The sequence below is a fragment of the Schistocerca nitens genome, chromosome 1 (assembly GCF_023898315.1).
Source record: "Schistocerca nitens isolate TAMUIC-IGC-003100 chromosome 1, iqSchNite1.1, whole genome shotgun sequence".
Lineage (NCBI taxonomy): Eukaryota > Metazoa > Arthropoda > Insecta > Orthoptera > Acrididae > Schistocerca > Schistocerca nitens.
In genome coordinates this window covers 1,201,859,923-1,201,885,148 of record NC_064614.1, presented here as the reverse complement: position 1 = coordinate 1,201,885,148, position 25,226 = coordinate 1,201,859,923, and the positions used below count along the sequence as shown (strand labels likewise).

Here is a 25,226-nt window from a genome sequence, read left to right as displayed (position 1 = left end):
GAAAAACTAGAAATTCTGGTACTTCTGCGAGAATAAATCTATCAAAACATAATGTATACGAGAAAAATCTTAATCTGAACACCACAAACAGCACAATACATGTCCATGGAATCAAATCCAGATACTGTTTACATCTAAATAGAAGAAACAAGTCAAAACTCAAAATAGTGCATTATACCATGGAATAAAATTGTACTATAGACTGCCACAAAACGACATAGATTTGATTAAATAGTTGTTTTACATTGTGGTGATTATCGGTCTTTTATGTTACAAATACAGCAGTAGCAAACTGGCATGAGTAATAAAATTTATAGGTAAATAAAGTTAACCGAAAAACCACATATCTCTGAAAATCTTTGTCACGAGGCTAGAATAGGAAAATTTCTTTTTACTCTTTGGTAGCGTCTGCGTTCTAGTGGAATATCTTCCACTGACAGATAAGTTGTGTCTGCTGGCGTAGCGTGTTGTCGTACAATGTTTACATTTGTAGGGAATTGCCATTAGAAATGGATACAAATAATCAGGATAGCAGTTCACAACGAATTGAACTTTTTCTCCAGGAAATTGAGGGCACTGATGAATACTGGGGATCAACATTTAGGTAAATTGTGTTTGTGTTTCTGTGCTGGGGTTTTACAGTATAAGGTTTATAAACGTTATGTCATGAAGCAAGGTGCTAATTGTTTAGAGAGCTGATTTTCACGTCACTGTAAATCAGTTAGACACCGTGTCTCTACTTCGTCTGTATTTGAAGGAAGGCGAAGAAACGTATCGCGTACCTACGTTCTTTATCAACAGTCTACAGGTATTTCAGATGTCATGGATCCCTTAGCACGCATATCTCACACCAGCGTTGATATGCAGCCGAAGCACGAGCATCTCTTGTATGAATTGGAAACAACGGATACTAGTAGTGTGGGACTGGTAATAAGGTAATGTTTGGAAAAGAAATTTAGTTGTGAAAACACTGGACCAGTGGATACAATTTATTTAGAATCAGCTTGCAGTGCATGAGCTTCATTGATACCCTGCCATTTCGGGTATGTGTGAAATGCACGAAGTGAATGACATTTTTCTGCTTCTTTTGAGATACTGGATCTACTCCATAGGACAGTCAGTATATGTTGTTAGTAACGCCATGTAGTGTTGACATATTTTGATCGTAAGTAGTGGATACGTGTGTAGTAATTAGTTAGTTCATAGAATTTCTAAGGATAGTTTGTAAATAAATTGTTGAAAAATATTGTATTATAGCCTTCTAGGCAACCAAAGTTCGTAGGTTTGCTGTATTATATTTTTCATACAGAGGAATTTAATGTAATGTTTGGTGGACTTACTTCATCAGCATATTTATAGAAACAGTTGGTGATTATTCCTAGTACACTGCACTTCCTTCCTTACATGAAATGTCTTGTGTTAACTACCAAGGGATGCAGTAATGCCAGTGTACCAAGTAAGATGCACAGTTAATTTGCGTTCTTGAGTGAAATCCCCATCTAGCCACCCAGATATAGATTTTCCATGGTCTTTCTAAACCTCTGAGGAAAATTCCGGGACTTTTCAATTGAAACAGACATTGTCAAATTCTTTCCACATCATTACCCAATCTAAGCTAAATCCTTGTGTCTGCTAACCGCATTTATTGGAAGTTAAATCTGCATCTTCTTTTGTTCTTACATATAAGCCTAACTTTGTATTCTATTGTAAATAGGTATAATTCTGAAGATGTTTTAGGTATAAATATTTTTAGGGCTGTTAATTATTCTGAAAAGTGGGAGACATTGTGTGTCTTCAGAGCAAATTCCTGATGGCGAGAACAGTTTTGCTGTTAAAAATATCCTGTCATTTTTGTGGATTAATGTCAAATGATAACTGGAAACATAATGTAGAACTTTTGTACCAGATATGGGCAGAGTGAAATAGTGCGGCAGTTATACACTGACCTAGTAGAGGATTCCAGTCCCTGTAAGGCAAGCCAGATTTATGCAGTTGCTTTAAGTAACTTAAGGTGGATGCTGCAGTGACTCCTTTGAAAATTAAATCGTCAGTTTCCTCCCTTATTGTTGTGCAGTGTAAGGCTGTGCTCCATGCCTAATGATCATTTTTGTTGACAGGTGTAGGATTCGGCCTGCCCCCCTCGCCCCGCCCCATGCGTCCTTTCTCTTCCACACCTCTGTTACTCTTCTTGTTCTCTCCTGCTATAATGTCGTACTGTATAGTAGAGTAGAAAGAAGAACCCTCTAATACAGTCGTCTACTATTGGTGAAACTGTATGATTAAAATTGAAACGTCTCAATTTTTGTTTGTATTTCAGCAGCACTCTCCAGCATTGAGACTGAATGCAGGCTTATGTTTATACGTTAAGATTTTTCTTATTTTACGCACATTTAAAATGCTGCAGGGTTTACTGCCTCAAGAATGTTTTGCACCAACTTGCTCTCATAATTTACCAGCTAAACTATCTTGTTTGATAATGCATGAAAACCATAGTTCTGTAAGCATACTGTTTTATTCTCAATGACCTATGGGTTATGTGGTGTATAGTACCTTGCTTTACTCTGAGCTCTGTGTGTCATTATTGTAGGCTGCTAGATCGTCATTCTGAGGAACTTTGTACCCGCTGATACCACTCATAATGAGGCTGTGCTTTTTTTTTTAAATTGAATTATTCCAATTTTAACGAGTGTTATAATGGCTCATACTTCAGTCTCATTTAGTTCTGTTTTCACCTTACCTAAAATATGGTATTACGCATTCAGCTACTCCAGCCACCAACGAATATTAAACATGCAGCAATAAACATGTAATATTAGCAATTTCAAGTGCAGAAGTAATGATGAAAAGAACCAAGTGAAATGCACTAAAACTATTTCCAAGTGTGGACTGATTGCCTTTGTAGTCTGGTTCCTTCAACCCCCACAAACCAACCAACCTATTGCCAGGTGTTGAGTAAATACATAATGTCTGTGTAATTGAACCGTGTGTCTACAGTAACATTAACTTACTGAAAAGGTACCGAGCGAGGTGGCGCAGTGGTTAGACACTGGACTTGCATTCGGGAGGACGACGGTTCAATCCCGTGTCCGGCCATCCTGATTTAGGTTTTCCGTGATTTCCCTAAATCGCTCCAGGCAAATGCCGGGATGGTTCCTTTGAAAGGGCACGGCCGACTTCCTTCCCCGTCCTTCCCTAATCCGATGAGACCGATGACCTCGCTGTCTGGTCTCCTTCCCCGAAACAACCAACCTTACTGAAAAGGTATTATCTTGGACATCTGTGACTCTCATATGCCTTCCATATTTACATCTATACTCTGCATATCATTAGGAAGTGATTGGCAGAAGGTACTTCATATTGTACCTGTTATTAGGATGTCTTCCTATTCTATTCATATATGGTATGCAGGAAGAATGATTGCATAAATGCTTCTCTGTGCACTGTAATTAGTCTGACCTTGACTTTGCAATCACTGTGGGAGGAACACGTAGGGAATTATAGTGTATTCCAAGATTCCTCACATAAAGGAGGGTCTTGAAACTTGTTAGTATATTTTCAAAGAATAATTTGCCTCTGTCTTCAAGCACTGGCTAGTTATTTTGGCATCTTCACAATATTCTCCTGTTTGTTGACATACCTAAGAGCATTCATTCTGCCCTTCTTTGAATATGTTCAGTATCCACTGTTGGTCCTATTTGGTCTGAAGTTGATGACTCATCCAAGATAACATGCTACATCACCCTATGAAGAAATCCTCAATCCAGTCACAAATTTTGCTTATTAATAACCATAACCTCAAGACGTCGTTATCAGAAAAAAAGAAAACTGGCGCTCTACGGATCGGAGCGTGGAATGTTAGATCCCTTAATGGGCAGATAGGTTAGAAAATTTAATAACAGAAATGGATAGGTTAAAGTTAGATGTAGTGGGAATTAGTGAAGTTTGGTGGCAGGAGGAACAAGACTTTTGGTCAGGTGAATACAGGGTTAGGTTTAATAATGAATAAAAAAAATAGGAGTGCGGGTAAGCTACTACAAACAGCATAGTGAACGCATCATTGTGGCCAAGATAGACACGAAGCCCACACCTACTACAGTAGTACAAGTTTATATGCCAACTAGCTCTTCAGATGAAGAAATTGATGAAATGTATGAAGAGTTAAAAGAAAGTATTCAGGTAGTGAAGGGGGATGAAAATTTAATAGTCATGGGTGACTGGAATTTGACAGTAGGAAAAGGAAGAGAAGGAAGCGTAGTAGGTGAATATGGATTGAGGCTAAGAAATGCAAGAGGAAGCTGCCTGGTAGAATTTTGCACAGAGCATAACTTAATCATAGCTAACACTTGGTTCAAGAGAAGGTTGTATACATGGAAGAACTGTGGAGATACCAGATGAAGAAATTGATGAAATGTATGAAGAGTTAAAAGAAAGTATTCAGGTAGTGAAGGGGGATGAAAATTTAATAGTCATGGGTGACTGGAATTTGACAGTAGGAAAAGGAAGAGAAGGAAGCGTAGTAGGTGAATATGGATTGAGGCTAAGAAATGCAAGAGGAAGCTGCCTGGTAGAATTTTGCACAGAGCATAACTTAATCATAGCTAACACTTGGTTCAAGAGAAGGTTGTATACATGGAAGAACTGTGGAGATACCAGAAGCTTTCGGATAGATTATATAATGGTAAGACAGAGATTTATGAACCAGATTTTAAATTGTAAGACATTTCCAGCGGCAGATGTGGACTCTGACCACAATCTATTGGTTATGAACTGTAGATTAAAACTGAAGAAACTGCAAAAAGGTGGGAATTTGAGGAGATGGGACCTGGATAAACTGAAAGAACCAGAGGTTGTACAGAGTTTCAGGGAGAGCATAAGGGAACAATTGACAGGAATGGGGGAAAGAAATACAGTAGAAGAATAATGGTTAGCTTTGAGGAATGAAATAGTGAAGGCAGCAGAGGATCAAGTAGGTAAAAAGACGAGGGCTAGTAGAAATCCTTGGGTAACAAAGGAGATACTTAATTTAATTGATGAAAGGAGAACATACAAAAATGCAGTAACTGAAGCAGGCAAGAAGGAATACAAACATCTCAAAAATGAGATTGACAGGAAGTGCAAAATGGCTAAGCAGGGATGGCTCGAGGACAAATGTAAGGATGTAGAGGCTTATCTCACAAGGGGTAAGATAGATACTGCCTACAGATAAATTAAAGAGACCTTTGGAGAAAAGAGAACCACTTGTATGAATATCAAGAGCTCAGATGGAAACCCAGTTCTAAGCAAAGAAGGGAAAGCAGAAAGGTGGAAGGAGTATATAGAGGGTCTATACAGGAGCGATGTTCTTGTGGACAATATTATGGAAATGGAAGAGGAGGTAGATGAAGATGAAATGGGGGATATGATACTGCGTGAAGAGTTTGACAGAGCACTGAAAGACCTAAGTCGAAAGAAGGCCCTGGGAGTAGACAACATTCCATTAGAACTACTGACAGCCTTGGGAGAGTCAGTCCTGACAAAACTGTACCATCTGGTGAGCAAGATGTATGAGACAGGTGAAATTCCCTCAGACTTCAAGAAGAATATAATAATTCCAATCCCAAAGAAAGCAGGTGTTTGCTGATGTGAAAATTACCGAATTATCAGTTTAATAAGTCACAGCTGCAAAATACTTACGCGAATTATTTACAGACGAATGGAAAAAAATGGTAGAAGCTGACCTCACGGAAGATCAGTTTGGATTCCGTAGAAATGTTGGAACATGTGAGTCAATACTGACCCTACGACTTATCTTAGAAGAAAGATTAAGGAAAGGCAAACCTACGTTTCTAGCAGTTGTAGGCTTAGGGAAAGGTTTTGACAATGTTGGCTGGAATACTCTCTTTCAAATTCTGAAGGTGGCAGGGGTAAGATACAGGGAGCGAAAGGCTATTTACAATTTGTACAGAAAGCAGATGGCAGTTATAAGAGTTGAGGGACATGAAAGGGAAGCAGTGGTTGGGAAGGGAGTGAGACGGGGTTGTTGCCTCTCCCCAATGCTATTCAATCTGTATATTGAGCAAGCAGTAAAGGAAACAAAAGAAAAGTTTGGAGTACTTATTGAAATCCATGAAGAAGAAATAAAAACATTGAGGTTCGCCGATGACATTGTAATTCTGTCAGATTCAGCAAAGGACTTGGAAGAGCAGTTGAACGGAATGGACAGTGTCTTGAAAGGAGGGTATAAAATGAACATCAACAAAAGCAAAACAAGGATAATGAAATGTCGAATTAAGTAGGGTGATGCTGAGGGAATTAGACTAGGAAATGAGACGCTTAAAGTAGTAAAGGAGTTTTGCTATTTGGGGAGCAAAATAACTGATGATGATCGAAGTAGAGAGGATATAAAATGTAGACTGTCAATGGCAAGGAAAGTGTTTCTGAAGAAGAGAGATTTGTTAACATCGAGTATAGATTTAAGTGTCAGGAAGTTTTTTCTGAAAGTATTTGTATGGAGTGTAGCCATGTATGGAAGTGAAACATGGATAATAAATAGTTTAGACAAGAACAGAATAGAAGCTTTCGAAATGTGGTGCTACAGAAGAATGCTGAAGATTAGATGGGTAGATCACATAACTAATGAGGAGGTATTGAATAGAGAAGAGGAGTTTGTGGCACAACTTGACCAGAAGAAGGGATCGGTTGGTAGGACATGTTCTGAGGCATCAAGGGATCACCAATTTAGTACTGGAGGGCAGCGTGGAGGGTAACAATTGTAGAGGGAGACCAAGAGATGAATACACTAAGCAGATTCAGAAGGATGTAGGCTGCCGTAGGTACTGGGAGATGAAGAAGCTTGCAGAGGATAGTGTAGCATGGAGAGCTGCATCAAACCAGTCTCAGGACTGAAGACCACAACAACAATAATAACCATGTGTGTAGTACTGAGTCAAATACTTTTCCAAAGTCAAGAAATAATGCATCTGCCAGATAGCCTTGATCTGTGGGTTTCCGGATGTCATGTGAGTTGGGTTTCGCATTACCAATGTTCTCAGAATCCTTGTTGGGTGACATGGAGGAGGTCATTCTATTTGAGATACATCATAGCATAATATATTCTAAGACTGGGCAACAGATGACTGTCAGAGATATAGGATGGCAATTTTGTGGATCACTTCTGCTACACTTCTTGTAGATGGTGTGACCTGTACTTTCTCCCACAGTTTCAGGAATCTTTAGTCTATTACCATTAAAAGACAGATGAAGTCGGTTACAAGTTCTGTATAGAATCTGATAGGACTCCATTGAGCCCTGAAGCATTGTTCAGTAATTTTAGTAACTTTAGCTGTTTCTCAATGACACTCGCAGTAATGTTTGTGCCATTCTTTTTGCAGTGGTGCAAGAATCAAACTATGACATTTCTCCTGAATTGTCCTTTGTATAGGAACATTCAAAAACTGAGGTCAGAATTTCTGATTTTAATCTGCTATCCTCAGTGTGAGTACTTGTGTTAGGGTATTAATTTTGGTGCCGCTGGCTACCATTACTGACGACCATAATTTCTTTGGGTTATGTGAGAGTTGTTTTGTTAAGATTCTGCTGTGAAGGCATTATGCATAGCCCTCTTGACAGGCAAAACCATTTCATTTAGCATTTTATATTGTAATCATACTCTGTGGTTTACATCTATTATGTTGTAGTCACTGCTTCTTTATAAGTTTCTTTACAGAGACTGTATGCTTTGAGGGTTCTGTCCATCATGAACTGTTATACTAGGGTCCATATGTATCCAGTAAGCCTGCTTGGTCAACTGTTCTTATGATCAGCCATAGCTCCTGTACATGCTCCATCCCACTACATTTTTCAAGTGCCTCATTGAGATATGATTTAGTTTACTGAAAATATAAAACTTCGCGCGTGTCACAGTTTGTCTTTGTATTTTTATAACAGTAGTTGCTTCATGCCAGTTTCAGCATGAACATCACCAAAGATCTGTTGTAGACAATTTTCAGGAAAAGCAATAGCATTGTATTGCAGGATGTCTTGTCTTGCCCATCTATAATTATCCCCATATATTAAAAAAAGGTCCAGAGTTCGAGTCTCGGTCCGGCACACAGTTTTAATCTGCCAGGAAGTTTCATACCAGTGCACACTCCACTGCAGAGTAAAAATCTCATTCTGGAAACATCCCTCAGGCTGTAGCTAAGCCATTTTTCTGCAATTTCCCTTCTTTCAGGAGTGCTAGTTCTGCAAGGTTCGCAGGAGAGCTTCTGTAAAATTTGGAAAGTAGGAGACGAGGTACTGGCGGAAGTAAAGCTGTGAGGACAGGGTGTGAGTCGTGCTTGGGTAGCTCAGATGGTAGAGCACTTGCCAGCTAGAGGCTAAGGTCCCGAGTTCGAGTCTCGGCCCAGCACACAGTTTTAATCTGCCAGGAAGTTTCATATCAGCGCACACTCTGCTGCAGAGTGAAAATCTCATTCTTTCATCCCCATATACTGTTGTATGATTTCAAGTCTCCTCCAGTGGTGACAATATGTTTGGAGAACAAGTGTACTAACAAACTTAGGGTTTCTCTAAAGTTTCAGGATACATCTGGGGCTGAGTTTATGCCCACCCATGATACTAAAACGGTCTCACATGCTGCTTCAATTTCTGCCTTGGTGAATTATGTTCCTTGTCCACTGTAACAAATGTTCCATCTCAATTCCGCACCAAACTATCTTTTCGATGTTCACTTAGATTTGCCTAAAGAAGCTCACTACTATCACTTTTGGGTTTTAAACAGCTTTGTGTCCCTAACATTATATGAGTTTGACTGTTTTTAGGAGCACTTCAGACTCTGGCACCCCTGTGAATGCTTCAGCTATTGATCACTAGGATTTTGATAGTCTCATCATTGGAGGCATCATTTGTATTTTGGGCTCTTGTACATCTCTCGTTTTCTGGGCTGGATGCAGAGTCATGAATCTAAAACAAAACCTAATGTGAACCCCACTCACAGTCAGTCAGGTTGATAGCAGCCTCTGACAGGTATTGCACACCTAACACCTTTGGGTGACCCTACAGTTATCATCAGTTAGGTGCAAGGCCCGGAAGTTGCAGTCTAGCTGGCACAGAACCCTCAAAGCCTGTAGTTCAAACGTTCCACTCAACTTGGAACCAGGGGCCAAAGTCAATTCAAGGGAGGACACTGCTATTGTGAACTTCACTGAAACTTTGCAAGCAATGCTTGTTTTCTCAAATTTCTCTGTCAGTCACTAGAACGATCCAAGTGTTACCTCAGAGTCAAAAGGTGTCATTTGCTTCAATATGTGCCACAGTCACCATATGGTTGGTACTTATAACTCAATGGCTACGAGAACAGCCTCTTCGGCATATTGAATTAGACCTCCAGGCACACACGCTGATTGCACGAGGTAATCCTTCCCAGCCCTTCTGCTAATTCCCTAATTGGTGCCATTATTTGCTGTATGTTTGAACTGCCGGTGATTAATAGCTCTCTACACTTTTGTATATGCTTCCCCTATACATGGGACATAGCATGTTTTCTGACAGTTAAAGTCTGTCTCACTGGCTCAATTTCAATAGAAATATGAATAACTTTCACAAAGATTTATAGTTGCATACTTTGGTTCAGAAAGATGTCCACTGTTCAGCAATACACATTTTCAATAATATGCCAGCTGCCATAAAAAGTTTAACCAATAATAAAGTTCAGTTTGAGAAGAATCTAAAGGATTTATTGGTGGCCAACTCCTCCTACTCCATTGATGAATTCATTAGTAAAACTGACAGATGTATGTGTGTTATTGGTAATATCACATAATGTGAATATTGCGTACAATCTGACTTCTGTACAAATTTTGTGCACTGACGTGATCGTTGTAAATAAGTGCTGTAAAATGTTTTTTGTTTTATTTATTTAGTTTTATAATTGATGATGCTTGGCTACAATAGCCTAAGAATTATCACACGCTTCTAATTGTATTGAACATTGACTGATTCCACATCCACAAGGGCAATTTCATTTGAGATGTGTTGAAAGTATATTAGCATATCTGTTCTTATTTTGTAAATATTTATAGTGTATTCTTGTTTTTTGGCATCTACCACATCCCAGATGGTGTCCTCACTATGGATCAACCAGAATGAAAAATAAATGTAATCTAATCCAGTGGAATACACCATCTCTCACTTGTTGCTTAGGGGGCATGGTGTCATACTGTGTGTTCTTCCTGGTTCCAGTCTCTCCTGAAAGTGCCCTTAGACCTGCCACTGACACACAACTCACACTGGAGCAAACAAATAGTGAGAGATCCTTCCTTCCTGTAGAGGATACTGGATCCACAGGAGAGAACGGTATCTGATGTACCCTTGATGTGTTTGATACATGTCACTTGGTACTTCTAACCCCCTCCCCTTTTCCCAACATACACATTCACAGCAGATTCCGAACACGTGACAGTTGCCAGACCAATTTCCAGGTGCTTGTGAACATCAGATAACTCATCATGTGCCCCAGACAGTACTCACAGTGGGGTTTCATTGAGGCTAGTGCATTATTGTACAGAACAGTAAACTTAGCTAGCTGGAATGTCCCATATTCCGAGGATAAATGTCTTATTGCATATATAAACTTGACATAGCGGTAATTCCAAGAGAGACATATACGTGTGAAAGAGAATGCAACTAGAAAGTGAAATGTGTTATGAATTGTGAAAGCTCTGATGGGAATGGTCAATCAATTCAGAGTCCAATATTAAGATGGAGATGCCAGCTCCTGCTCCCATTTACTTTAGGCCTGTTTTTGATCGAGCCCATCAGAATGAGTATTAGCGATGACATGACTCTTGTATCTTAATCTAGTTCACCTAGTTTCTGGGAGACATCCACCTTTCTGTGTCAGCACGACAGTGAGGAAGCTACTCATGAGGAGGAACAGGGATAATAAAATAGAACTTATGTCTTGAATGCAGTATCCTGCGCAAAACATTCTCTGCAACACTTGCTGGCGTACAGTCACTTATTTCCTCACTCAGATCATACTGTTGGTACACTGTTTTCTTATTCCACTGCCCTCAGTTTCCATCAGGACATTACACATAAGTGTGGTATTAATTTTAGACTTGTGTGCTGCTGGTGTTATCAGTTATGTTTTATTGCTATTCACACTATTAATAATCTATTAAATTTACTTGTAAATACAGTCAACCATAATCATTGCCATCTCAAATTACTCTGCAGAATGTATGTAGTTCTTGTCACATCCTGGCCTTAACATCTGTTAATCTCTTCTGTTATAGCCTTCTACCTATTTCCAAACCGTTGCTCAGACATAGAATCAACTGATAATTAATCAGGCATGAGACTATGTCTTTCATGTCATTATCTCACATGATTGAGGCATTCATACTGATAAAATGATTTTCTTGATTAAACATAGCTTGTCATAGAAGCAAAGAAAGCTGTAGCAGGGGTAGTAAATAAATTAACAGTCATGAAGGATCTTGATGTGAACTCACCATAGTTAAAGATACTGATTTTAGATCTTCCAGCTCCTCTTATAAGACTGTGGGGCAGGAAACCAATTAGATGGCTACATTACTAGTAGGAGAGACATTCGAACAGTCTCTGGCAAACATAAAATCACTTCACATAAATTGTGTGTTGACTGGTTGCAGCTGATATTTGTGTGGATGCAGTCAGAGATAAAGGGAAGCATTTCCACTGTACAGGAAGGAAGTGATACAACCTTATCTTAAACTCAGTGCCACAGTACAGTGCATGCTTGTTTGTACACAGTGAAGAGAAGATTGAACAAAATGAAATGTTTTGTCATAAATCTGAGCTTTACAGTTTTTAATTTGTGTGAAAAACAAACAGCTTGTATCTTACTGCTTGTGTCTTACTAGAATACATCCAGTATGTCAAGTAACACATATTTTGATGATGAACCAAATGTGACCTTCATTCGGAACAGCTTTGAAGAAAATTTTGAAAAATTTCCTTTTGGTGTGGAAGTACTGTAAGTTAAACATCTTTTACAATGATATCAATGAAGTAATGTGTAGACAATTTTTGAAAGAAGATGACATTGAGGGCAATGTTCTGGTACAGAAACTGATTACTAAGAACAATTTATTTGGAGCTGACCAAATAATTTTGGTACTTAATGCACATATTATCTAATCACAATATTCTAATGTGTCATGAAGACCTAGTGTTTATTAGATTTTCATGAAATGAATTTAGGAAATATTTTGTTGTTTTAATAATAAAATCTAAAGAAGAGGGTGGATGATATGGATCCTTGTAGTCAAGCTTGGCAGTTGTGGACATGAAAATAGGTCTTACGAAATTTATCCTATGGCGAGGCTCAGTGTGAATCTGTGTCCCCCCCTCTCCATACTTAATCTTCATAAGATAGTTGATAAATATGCATGAGTTTCCTTTGCAACATGTTTGCAGTGGAAAATACCTTCTTGCTCTCAGGTTTCAATCCCAAAATCTCATCTGGATTGAGCTTGAGACAACTGTGAGTAGTTATGGCGACAATTTGCTGAAAATCTTCACTATCTCACAGATCTTCAATAAGAGGTATAAAAAATAATGTAGTGGGTTTACTTGAACATTTTATCAATTGAGATCTCCACTTTGTCATAGATTTTTTTGTATCACTCACTTTTACACCAATAACACAGTTCATTGAACTGCTAGTAGGTCATACCTCATCATAGCAGACTCTTCAGGTTTTCTTCTCCTTCCTTCATTATTTTTCAATGCTAAATGAATAGTGTGTTGACTATTTTGATATACTTTTCTCTGCTTCAACCAAGGTTCAAAAAATTATCAGCCCTGAAGTTCTGGTGATCAGGTCAAACCAAAGTTCTGTCATCATAGAATATGCACAAAATGAATATGCCTTATTTGGGTGCAGTCTCGTGTCAGTCACTTTCTTGGAACATGTACATCATATAGATGTCAATCATAATCTTTAATATATCAATTACAAGACATAAAGAGAGATAGTAAAATAACATTCATTGTAGAACAAAAGCAAACTGGTGCTTTTCATTTATTATTAACATTCAGTCTTTGTGCAGATGAACTCAAAGACAGTTTGAAAATGCTGAATGAGGGAATGTTAACACACACTTTTTTTCCAAAATCTGAAGGACATGTGGTTTCCTTTGATGTGGTTTCGATCATCAGCTGTGACTAGGGGGGGGGGGGGGGGGGGTAATTCAATCGTGGTAGGTTTTTGTTTGCAGTTGTTGAAGAAATTATGCCAGATTGAGCATTCACACTGTTTGCGTCATTTTTTAAAATTTTGTTCATGCTTACCTTACAGTCTCAGAGACAGAGAACATTATTTAAAGCAATAGTAAGATGTTGAAGGAGGCAGTCTTTGTATATCATCCCTGGTAGTCGCTGTATAGATAAGCTATATGATACAGTGTTCTTGATTTGTTTGAGAAATTTATTGAAGTTGTAGCACTGTTACTGCAATAATCTTTACCATACATGTAGTTAGGCCACAAGAAAAGGCATCTTCATTTGTTTTTCATTGTATTTATTTGCATATTTTAGTAGTAGTAGTAGTTGTTGTTGTTGTCTTCAGTCCTGAGACTGGTTTGATGCAGCTCTCCATGCTACTCTATCCTGTGCAAGCTTCTTCATCTCCCAGTACTTACTGCAACGTACATCCTTCTGAATCTGCTTAGTGTATTCATCTCTTGGTCTCCCTCTACGATTTTTACCCTCCACGCTGCCCTCCAATGCTAAATTTGTTATCCCTTGATGCCTCAGAACATGTCCTACCAACCGGTCCCTCCTCCTTGTCAAGTTGTGCCACAAACTTCTCTTCTCCCCAATTCTATTCTATACCTCCTCATTAGTTATGTGATCTACCCATCTAATCTTCAGCATTCTTCTGTTGTACCACATTTCAAAAGCTTCTATTCTCTTCTTGTCCAAACTATTTATCGTCCATGTTTCACTTCCATACATGGCTACACTCCATTCAAATACTTTCAGAAACGACTTCTTGACTCTTACATCTATACTCGATATTAACAAATATCTCTTTTTATTTTAGTAGTAGTTAACAGTAAGACAGTTAATCATATCATGGGAAAATTCATTCAATGAAACTAATAAATTCTGAGATAGAATTGCTGACAAGTACTTACCTTCAGCAGGCTAAAGGGGTAGTATTGTCAATAGACATGTTTCACACTAGAGACAGTTGTTTCGTGTATGTCTTAGTGAAGAAATATGATCCTTCTTCATTCTTTCCAGAATTGATGTTTATGATCCCATATTGTAAATGAGTTGTAATACACCATCAGTAATGAGTTCTGCAGCTCTTTGTAATAGCTATAAGCAGTTGACTTTGATGTTCTGAAAGAACAGCAAAAATAATTCACAGATCATTAAAAATGAAGATAAGAATATTTTTGGCAAAACACATTAAACACATTGTTGAAAAAAGTAAAACAGTGATGTATGTGTTGATAGATTTTCATCACAGGAAATACAATCAGACCTAGGTGGGAACTTGATAAGTAAAAAATTGTACCAACATCTGAAAAATTATCTCACTGGACTCAGTATTAGATGGTCACTGGCAATAACAGACTTAAGAATGTTTTCTCTGTAGGACAACATTAGAAATAATCTAGCTGTAAGAAAAAAGTTTTGTGAAATCTGTGTAAAGAAATTCTACTTCTTCCTCTTAGCATTCAAAGCACTTCACAGTATTGAGTAACAATATTTTCTGTCATTTATGGTGTTGTTCTAGACAATTTTTATCTGTGCATTGTAATAGATTTCTGTGTGAATACTCTGCAACTGTTGCCGTATGGACTATTTTATGATTGGGTTTTGCATAGATGCTGGTAATTTTATTACGCAGGGCTAAACTGAATTCCTGTCTTTGTAAACCCACTTTTTTACTATCAATGTTAGTCAGCTTTATGTTGTTTATATGGAGCTCCGTTTATATCTTTCTTCTTCCTGTAAATATTAGTGTATTTTATATGTTCCTTTCCTCAGCTTATAATTTTGTACATTACATTTGCCTGATGTAGATGGAAGTATAGAGAATCATCTTGTTTGGTAAGACACTGTAGACAGTTTTCAATTATTAACATGTTATTTTATTTTCATGTTGAGAAGAACTTTGGATGCACATTTGACAATTCTCTCTCCTTTTGTGTCTCATGTAGAATGTGCATTTTGAAAAAAACTGAGACAGTATTCCTCAAGTTATGTTACAGTACTGAATGTTTTCTCACTACATTGTTTTAAGTTATACTGAGTCAAATCCATTATCATCCAATTAATTTCTGTGCACCAGATATTAAAAGATAATTTGTACTACTGAAGTTGTGTTCCTCCAAAATACTGGAAAGGGATGAAAATCTACCTTCTGTGAATCAGAGCATACCTATAAGTCAGACAGTTTATTAATGGTTGCAATTATGTTTCAGGGCAATTTATGATGGAGATGAACATCAGAAATTTATGGAGCGCCTTGACGCTCGCATCAAGAATCATGACAAAGACATAGAACGAATGTGCAACTACCATTACCAGGGTTTCATTGATTCAATTCGTGAATTGTTACAAGTACGGTCACAAGCAAAGAAGCTACATGTAAGTCATTGAAATCATTTTCCTTAAATGAATTGAATTGGAGTATTCATCACTATGAATAAAGTGAAAAAGTTCATTATAGTACAAAGAAATGACTATGCGAAAGAGATTTTTCTACCTTTGTCTGCCATGGGCTTAGATATTCATATTTGTCTAAATAATTTCAAAATATATACTCTCCATTTTTGACACTTGTTACACATTATAAGTTATTTATATAACAACTTTTACTACAAAGAGCTTTTTATATTGTATATAACCTCAATGTAGTGATAATAGTATGAGAAGAAAATTTGCTGCTCACCATATGCAGTCTCAGGCAACTGAAAGCCCACTGCGAGCAGCAGCACCATGACATGATTGGAGTGGCGACTAGGTGGAGGTAAGGAGGAAGCTGGAGCGGGGGGGGGGGGGGAGATAATATGGGATAATATAGTGGGGGTGGCGGACAGGGAAGTACTGCAGGTTAGACGGTAGGCTGGGGAGAGGTGGGTGGGGGGAAGTAGCAGAAAAGGAGAGAAATAAAGAGACTGGGTGTGGTGGTGGAATGACGGCTGTGTAGTGCTAGAATGGGAACGGGGAAGGGGCTGGATGGGTGAGGACAGTGACTAACGAAGGTTGAGACCAGGAGAGTTACGGGAATGTAGGATGTATTGCAGGAAAAGTTCCCACCTGCTCAATTCAGAAAAGCTGATGATGGGAAGGATCCATATGGACAGGCTTGAAGCAGTCATTAAAATTAAGGATGTTGTGTGGGTCAGTGTGCTCGGCAACAGGATGGTCCACTTGTTTCTTGGCCACAGTTTGTCAGTGGCCATTCATGTGGACAGACAGCTTGTTGGTTTTCATCCCCACATAGAATGCAGCACAGTGATTGCAGCTTAGCTTGTAGACCACATGACTGGTTTCACAGGTAGCCCTGCCTTTGATGGGATAGGTGATGTTGGTGACCAGACTGGAGTAGGTGGTGATGGGAGGATGTGTGGGACAAGTCTTGCATCTAGGTCTATTACAGGGGTATGAGCCATGAGGTAAGGAACTGGGAGCAGGGGTTGTGTAAGGATGGACGAGTATATTGTGTAGGTGCGGTGGATGGCAGAATACCACTGTGGGAGGGGTGGGAAGGATAGTGGGCAGGACGTTTCTCATTTCTGGACATGACGAAAGGTAATCGAAACCTTGCTGGAGAATGTAATTCAATTGCTCCAGTCCTGGGTGGTACTGAGATACGAAGGGAATGCTCCGCTATGGCCGGACGGTGGGACTTTGGGAGGTGGTGGGAGACTGAAAAGATAAGGCATGGGAGATTTGTTTTTGTACAAGGCTGGGAAGATAATTATGGTCAGTGAAGACTTCAGTGAGACCCCTGGTATATTTTGAAAGGGACTACTTGTCACTGCAGATGCGACGACCACAGGTGTGTAGGCTGTATGGAAGGGCCTTCTTGGTATGGAACGGGTAGCAGCTGGCGAAGTGGAGGTATTTATTGCTGGTGGTTAGTAGGTTTGATATGGACGGAAGTACTGATGTAGCCATCTGTGAGGTGGAGGTCAACATCTAGGAAGGTGACTTGCTGGGTTGAGTAGGACCAGTTAAAGCAAATGGCGGTGAAGTTGAGATTCTGGAGGAGTGTGGATAGGGTGTCCTCACCTTCGATCCAGATAGCAAAGATGTCATCAATGAATCTGAATCAGGTGAGAGGTTTAGGATTCTGGGTTTTTAGGAAGGTTGCTTCTAGATGGTCCATGAATAGGTTCCCCCGTGGGTCTGGAGGTTAGTATAGGCCCGAGGTGTTCCTGCCTGTCGTAAGAGGTGACTAAAAGGAGTCTCACACATTTTGGCCTTTATGTGATGGTCCCCTGTAGGGTTTGACCTCCATTTTTCAAAATTTTCCTGAAGAGCAAGCCAATTGGGGAAAGTTGCCTTACATGGTGCATAGTATCCATCATGTGCTGAGACATATCACATCCTTCGTCGGCATGGATCTGCTGCACTTCTGCTCATTCTCCAACAGTTGGGTGAGGTCACCCTCCTGGGTGCATATCTTTCCATCAATTGTGTAGTATCGGTTTCTACACTCCCAATGATAATGGACTCGTTTGCTTGGTTGCACCTGATATCCAGCATGGTAGCCAGTCCGTTGTGGTGGGGCCGCCATGTACCCTGTTGGTTGTAGCCCCTGGACCACACAGGGAATGCTCTGCTGATGCCTGCGCCGTTAACTCCCCACGTATGCCGAGGAGTAGATGCCCGTCACCCTGGGGCATCGGGACTCCTGGCAGTGGCCATCCTGCCAGGTGGCCTTTGCTGTGGCTGGGTGGCACCCATGGGGAGCGCCCCTCATCGGAGTGGGTGGCATTAGGGTGGATGACGTGCAATAAAGCGTACCACATCATCACTTGCTGGTAATCAAATGCCAGCAGTCTCTTAAGTGTTCACAGGCTCAATTCAATGTACTGAAGTATGACCCCAAATCATTCCCCTCCCTGGCCACACCATGGGAGGAACGTCAGACTAAGGATGGCAGTGGCTCTTATTTTCCCCGGTACCTTGTATGTTCAAGAGCTGATGGGGAATCTTTCATGACGATGAATCGTCAGTTTTTTGTTGAGCATTTAGAGGATAAGTTTGGGGAGGTGGAGGGCTTGTCCAAAATGCGCTCTGGGTCAGTATTGATCAAAACAGCATCCTCTGCCCAGTCATGGGTGTTACTCGCTTGTGACAAGCTCGGCCATGTTTCTGTAACCTTCATGCCCATAAGAGCTTAAAAATGGTCCAGGGTATCATATTTCACAGGGACCTTCTTTTGCAGTCTGACGATGAGCTGCGCGCCAATTTAGAGCGGCAAGGTGTCCATTTTGTCTGGTGCATCCACTGGGGTCTGAGGGATAATCAGGTTGCCACCAGTGCCTCGATCTTGGTCATCGTGGGTGATACATTACACGAGAAGATCAAAGTGATGGTCTACCACTGTGATGTAAAGCCCTGAATCCCTCCCCCAATGCGATACTTTAAATGCTGGAAGTTAAGCCATATGTCTTCCCACTATACTTCCAGTGTCACCTGTCAGGATTGTGGACATCCTTCACATCCCAATACTCCTTGTGCCCCGCCTCCCATCTGTGTCAACTGTGGAGAGATCCATTCGCCTTGCTCACCTGACTGCAGGATTCTCCAGAAAGAAAGGAAAATCATGGAGTACAAGACCCTGGACCGAATGACCTACACTGAGGCTAAGAGGAAATTTGAATGGCTACATCCTGTACGTATGACATTGTCTTACGCCACCGATACGACAGTTCTAGCCCCATCAGCTCCGCCAACCCCAGTCACCTCTCAGACCCAGACGACTACACCTGCCGCCTTGATTGTGGTGCGCACTTCCCTCCCTGGTGCTCCTGCACCACCTACTTCGTGAGCAACCCCCCCCCCCTCCCATCCCCACCCCAACCCTCCGGGATATCAGTCCCCATTTCTGCGCTGGAGAAGCACAAGTCTTCTTCGGCTCCTCGTGCTAGGAAGGGGTCCCTTGGGTCACTCCCTTCCCAGGTTTCTGCTAGTGCAAAAGATGAACCCGCTAGTGGCTGAAGAGCCCAAAAGCAGCTGGTCATAGGGCTTCATCGAGGGAAACCCAAGGATCAGTGAGAGAAATCCAAAAAGAAGATCCTCAAGACCAAAGGAATTGTGGTGGCACCCACACCACCATTACCTACAAACTCTGTGTCTGCAGATGAGGTGGAGATTCTGGTGTCCTCTGAGGACCTACATCTTGCCGAACCCTGAGGCACAATGGATATAGAATGCTCAGGCAATAAGTCAGTGGCAGCAGGTGACCCTGAAGCATAAACTGCCTCATTGAATGTTCCATGCCTTCCCAGTCTCACGATGACATTATCCTCCAGTGGAATTGCGGCAGTTTTATCCACCACCTACTTGAGCTACAGCAACTGTTAAGCTTTACACCTGATTTCTGCATTGCCCTCCAGGAAAGCTGGTTCCTGGCAATGTGGACCCCTACCCTCTATAGCTATAAGGGATATTACAGGAACCGTAGCAGCTATAATCGAGTGTCAGGTGGAATTTGTGTTTATGTCCTAAACTTGGTCTGTAGTGAACCTGTGCCCCTTCAAACCCCTCTTGAAGCTGTGGCTGTCTATTTTGCTCGAGTGCTTTACACGTAGAAAAGAGCGATAAAAGTTTGTCTTTCTGAGGGCAAGTATTTTTAAATGGTTTTTGAATCTCGACTCTAAGCGACTCCAGTGCATATCATATTCTAAAAAGGCATGTGTCTCAAAACTACTGCAGATAAACACTTGCAGTTTTAGGCATTGCAATCTGCAAGATTTTGTTGTCCATTTTGACTATGGTATTAATGATTTTCACCACTTTTGCACTGTTCAGGTGTCTCACAAATGTTGCTTATGTTCGAAGTTTTGTTAAAAATGCTAGACGTAATATAATCCAGCGTTTTGTATGACATTTGGACATAACATTTCATTAGCTTTTCAGTGCAACAATCCACAAGTCTCTGTCTACATTAGTTTTTGAGATAGACACCTTTTTAGAATATGATGCGCACTGGTGTCATGTAGAGTCGAGATTCAAAAACCATTTAAAAGTACTTGCCCTCAGAAAGACGAACTTTTATCTCTCTCTTCTACGTATAAGGTATCAGAGCAAAATACTCACCCCAGTGCACCACTGTGTCGTTCACCTAGTGACAGGAGCGTTTTTGACGAGTCTGGTGACCAGCATCCTGGTGGAGGCCAGAGTCCCTCCATTGAAGGTTAGGCATGAACAACTGCTGGCCATTTACGTTGCACATGTTTGTAGATCTCCTGTGCATCCGAATTATCATCTTCTTTTCCCACCCATGGTGGTTCATCTCCCGCATCGGCGGCCCAGGTCAGGGCTTCCAATTGCAGTTTGTGTCCATCCGCATACACATCCATGGTGTACACTGAGGCCGCAGATTCATCTGGACATTTTGCATGACCCTAAGGACTCAGTTACTCCTGCCACTCTCCGCTGTCACTTCCTCTCATTCTTGACGTGTTGTGAGGCTCTGAAGTGAAGTGGTTTACACCGATGGCTCGATGCCTGATGATCATGTTGGCTTCGCCTATGTCCACAAAGGCCATTTTGAACAGCAATCCTTGCCCGATGGCTGCAGTTTATTCACTGCAGAGCTGGTGGCCATCTCTCGTGCAGTTCAGTATATCCGTTCATGCCCCAGGGAATCGATTCTTCTGTGTACAGACTCCTTGAGCAGCCTACAAGCTATCAACCAGTGCTACCCTTGCCATCCTTTGGTAGCATCCATCCAGAAGTCCATCTATGCCCTGGACCGGTCCCGTCGGTCAGCGTGTTTGTGTGGACCCCAGGACACGTCGGCCTTCCAGGCAACGAACTTGCCGACAGGCTGGCCAAACAGGCTACGCGGATACCGCTTCTGGAGATGGGTGTCTCTGAACCTGACCTGTGTTCTGACTTATGCCTAGGGTTTTTTGGCTTTGGGAAACGGTATGGCATAACAGTACACACAACAAACTGCATGTCATTAAGGAGATTACGAATGTGTGGAAGTCTTCCTTGGGGGCCTCTCACAGGGAATCAGTTGCCCTCTGCCGGCTCTGCATTGGTCTACGCTTGTGCAACCCACTGTTACCTCCTGCGCCTTGAAGATCCGCCTGAGTGTCGATGCAGTGCCCGGTTGACAGTGGCTCGTATTCTGGTGCACTGTCCCACTTTGACCCTCAGTGCCGAAATCTTGGGTTACTGGACTCGTTGCCACTAATTTTATCTGACAACGCCTCATCGGCTGATTTAGTTTTACGTTTTATTCGTGAGGATGGGTTTTATCATTTGATCTAAGTTTTAGCGCATGTCCTTTGACCCTCTTGTGTCCCCTGCCCTAGTGCTTCTAGGGTGGAGGTTTTAATGTGTTGCAGTGTGTCTGGCTTCTGCGTTTTTATTCTCATGGTCAGCCAGCCATGGTAATCTGCTTTGTTGTTTTAATCTCTTCATCCTGTTTCTGTGGTTTTGTTGTCCCCTTTTGTCCATTTGCATGTTTGTTGTCCTTCACTGTTCTTGTAATTTTTGCTTTCATTCCGTTTTGAGTTGTCAGTCACATTTGTTTTATTCTCACACTTGTGGCATTGTTTTATTCAGAACAAGGGATTGATGACCTCATAGTTTGGTCCCATTCCCCCTCTTTTAATCCAACCAACCAACAAAAGCAAAATATTTCTGTTTTACAATAGAAATCATTGTTATGGACTAGGGATGACCCCTTCACTCATTTTAAAAGTTGAAAAGGATTATACCAAGGAAACATGACACTGCACATTACACAATAAACATGCTGTGGCTATTGTAAACAATGTATTCGTTATTTAATGCTAACAGCTACCTGAAACTAGGTAACGTTGGACAATGTCATCAGACTTCACCATTATTCACTGCTGTTGACATCATCAGTTTGAAGAGTTTCATTGAAAACAAATAAAATAACATAAATGTGAAATAAATATTAACACACCAAATGGAACTTCATTCCAAATACTCTTAAATCTCATAAGTAGTTATATGTTATTTAGACTGTATGTATTCTTTAACATTTCTCATTTACTAAATTATGTCAGCTTCAGTAATTAACAATGACCGAAGGAAAAGAAGCATTCTTAAGAAAATGCATACATTAGAAATATGTGGTTCAGGTTTTGATTAGTAATTGTGTGTAAGAGCTGAAGCAGCATTAGATGACCACCAACACTGACACCTTGAGTTGCTTTCAGGTGATACACTTCAGTTATACACTGTGCAATAAAATATCACTTTTTTGAAACCATGTAATTGTCTCCCATTGATACGTATAAGTTTGATATTTGCATCATAGGTGCATACAACCTTCCTCTGTAATGGTGCAAAAGCATGGTGCCCTGCGATGTCACCCTCGGATTCAGCGATGCTTCAATCAGCAAGGCGTTGACACATGGTAAAAAAGATCACAGCTCAGAAGTTCATGTGATGTGTAAGGTGGGTTGATGATGTTACATTGGCTCCAAATTTTGCCACAATTCTGCCCAAAGCCAACATGGATTCGTTCAAGAATGGGAAGATTATCACACCCCCTTCTATCTACATTTCACCCCTTCTTTTGATGCCTCTGTTATGGAGATGAGAACCATGATACCCAGCATTGAAATCATGCCATTTCCTATTGGGTGGGCAAGAAGAACATTTCAGACATGCTGTTGCCCAGTATCGACATGAATAGCTCTCATGAGATGGCATTAAAGATCGTCAGTGGAAACACACCTTCCTGTGGGGCGTTGAGTCCCTCACATTTCACAGTCTAAAATGACAGTTTGCAGTGCAATGAGCAGCAGCATGACACTCCTGACATTTGACACTGCTGACACCCCCTGGACAATTCAAACGTACTTTAAGGACATCATGGGGCTATAGCCTCAGTGAATGTGAACAGATTGCTTTTGAATGTAGTGTGACTGCAGGTTTTGCTCTGGTGCACAGGGCCGAACAACTAGGGACCATTCAAAACCATTCGACATAATCTGAATGTGATCTGAAGCAGAATAGAGTGTTTATGCTTTTTCAGTCCACACGTTTAATGCCCTACTGGGATGTTATCATGGAAGGGTTCAACATTGACATTAGCATGAATAAAATGGTAAAGAGTCACTCTAAGACCCATCCCCCCTCTCCCCAGTTTGGCAATACCCGTGGTGCTACCCATGCACCTTCTTTGAGCATTTTAAAAATGAGACTTTGACACCCATTCAGCTGAGTGGTGCCTCATGGCTCTCAACCCCACCTAAGGGGTGTCAAAGGGGTTGTTGCCCACAGACACTAGAGCAGCCACAAGGCACCACTCAGTTGATTGTGTGTAGATTCCTCCAACACTCACATTTTTAACATGCTTGAGAAAAATGCATGAGTGGCACTGAGAGCATTGAAGAATGAGGGGCAGGGTGTCTTAAGGAACACTCTGCCATTTTATTCATGCACATGTCAATGTTGCTCCCCTCCTTGATCATGCCACAGGCAGCCTAAAAAGCATAAACATCCTTTGCTGCTTTGGATCACATTCAGATTTTGTCAAATGGTTTTGAATGGTCCCAAGTGGTTTGACTCTGTACACCTAAAACTGCAGTCATACTACACTCTAAAGGGATCAGGTAACATTCAGTGGGGTTGCAGTCCTATGGTGTCCTTAGAGCAGAGTTGAATCATCTCGGGATCTAGGGAGGGGAGGGGAGGGGGTGTTAGCAGTGTCAATTGTCGAGAACATTGTTCTGTTGCTCATTGCCGTACAAGCTGTCATTTTGGACTGAAAAGTGAGGGAATCAATGCCGCAAGAGAAAGGGTGGTTTCATCAATGCCCTGGGCTTTTTGTTTCGATGCTGAGTTGTGGTTCTTTCTGAAATGTTTTCCATGGCTACACAAAAGAAAACTGTGTGATTTCAAAAGAAGGGGTGAAATATGGCTAAGAGGGAAGGGGGGTGATAATCTTCCCATCATGTGACACGTCCACAATGGCACTGGGCAGTGTTGTACTGAAATTTGCTACCAATGTGGCATCATTAACCCACCTTACATTTCACAAAAACTTCTGAGCTGTGGCCTTTTTTTGCGTGCGTCAATACCTCGTTGCATGCAGTCCCGCCGAGCTTAAGGGTGCCATCGCAGGGCATCGTGCTTTTCACCATTAAGGAAAAAGGTTTCAGGCACCTTTGATCCAAATTTTGAACCTATGCAACACGATGGGAGATAATTACAGGGTTTCGAGAAAGTTACACATTTTTCCCCAGTGGAAAGTCCAGAAAGGAATAATAATAATGTGCAAAGGATAGGTTGCTAATCACCAGAAAGAGGTGGTGCTGAGTTGCAAATGGGCACAATGAAAAAGAATGCTAGAAATATTTCAGCTTTTGAACAAAGTCCTTCAGAAATAGGAAACACACACGCGTGCACGCGCTCACTGTCTCCAGGCACCAAGGCCCAACTGAATCTGCATCTGATATGAGCAGCAGTGTAGCTGGGATAGATAGTGTGGATACACAGTAGGGGTAAGGAAGATGCATAGGGCAGCATGGGGGAGGGATTGTGGGGTAGGAGTCATTCATATGAGGCATTCCATATCAGCATCGTGTTCAAAAACTGGGTGATAGTGCTTGCTGCATCCGTGGTATTTAATAGGCCACATGTCGCCCCCATGTCATAATAAATGGTGTGCATGTCAGGGAGCTCAGTCATTGTGACTGGGTATGGGTCTGCTGCTCCCAGGTTTCCTGAGCTGGGGTTTGGTAAGTGCCACCAGTCCTCTGTAACCATAAACTCTGGGCATGCTTCATCAACCAGTGTGTGATGTGGTGACGGAAAATTGTGTGTTATGGAATGGGGATATTGGCTTAAGTGCCTGGATCCTGAGGATGATGCAAACCTGTGAGAAAAAAATAAAATTAATTAATTAATTAATTTGCTACACCTAAGCTGTAAAAGGCTTACCTAGGCAAGTGGATCTTTGTGTGAATGGATGAATGATTCCCTAACATCTCATGGGACCA

General features: G+C 41.1%; 1 protein-coding gene across 3 annotated transcripts in view; it reads left to right on the top strand.

Moving 5' to 3' along the window:
- The first annotated feature begins 426 nt into the window (after positions 1-426).
- LOC126201088 (exocyst complex component 6B) overlaps positions 427-25,226 on the top strand; it is a 155,271-nt gene continuing 130,471 nt past the window's right edge. Inside the window, exons 1-2 of one of the 3 annotated variants that reach the window (XM_049936762.1) lie at positions 427-604; positions 15,471-15,636. In XM_049936762.1, coding sequence (XP_049792719.1) covers positions 510-604; positions 15,471-15,636 — 261 coding nt within the window. In that variant the 5' untranslated portion in view covers positions 427-509. Of the gene's footprint in view, positions 605-730; positions 936-11,767; positions 12,002-15,470; positions 15,637-25,226 lie in introns of those variants that run through there. The other 2 variants (XM_049936760.1, XM_049936761.1) reach the window with 2 other exon arrangements.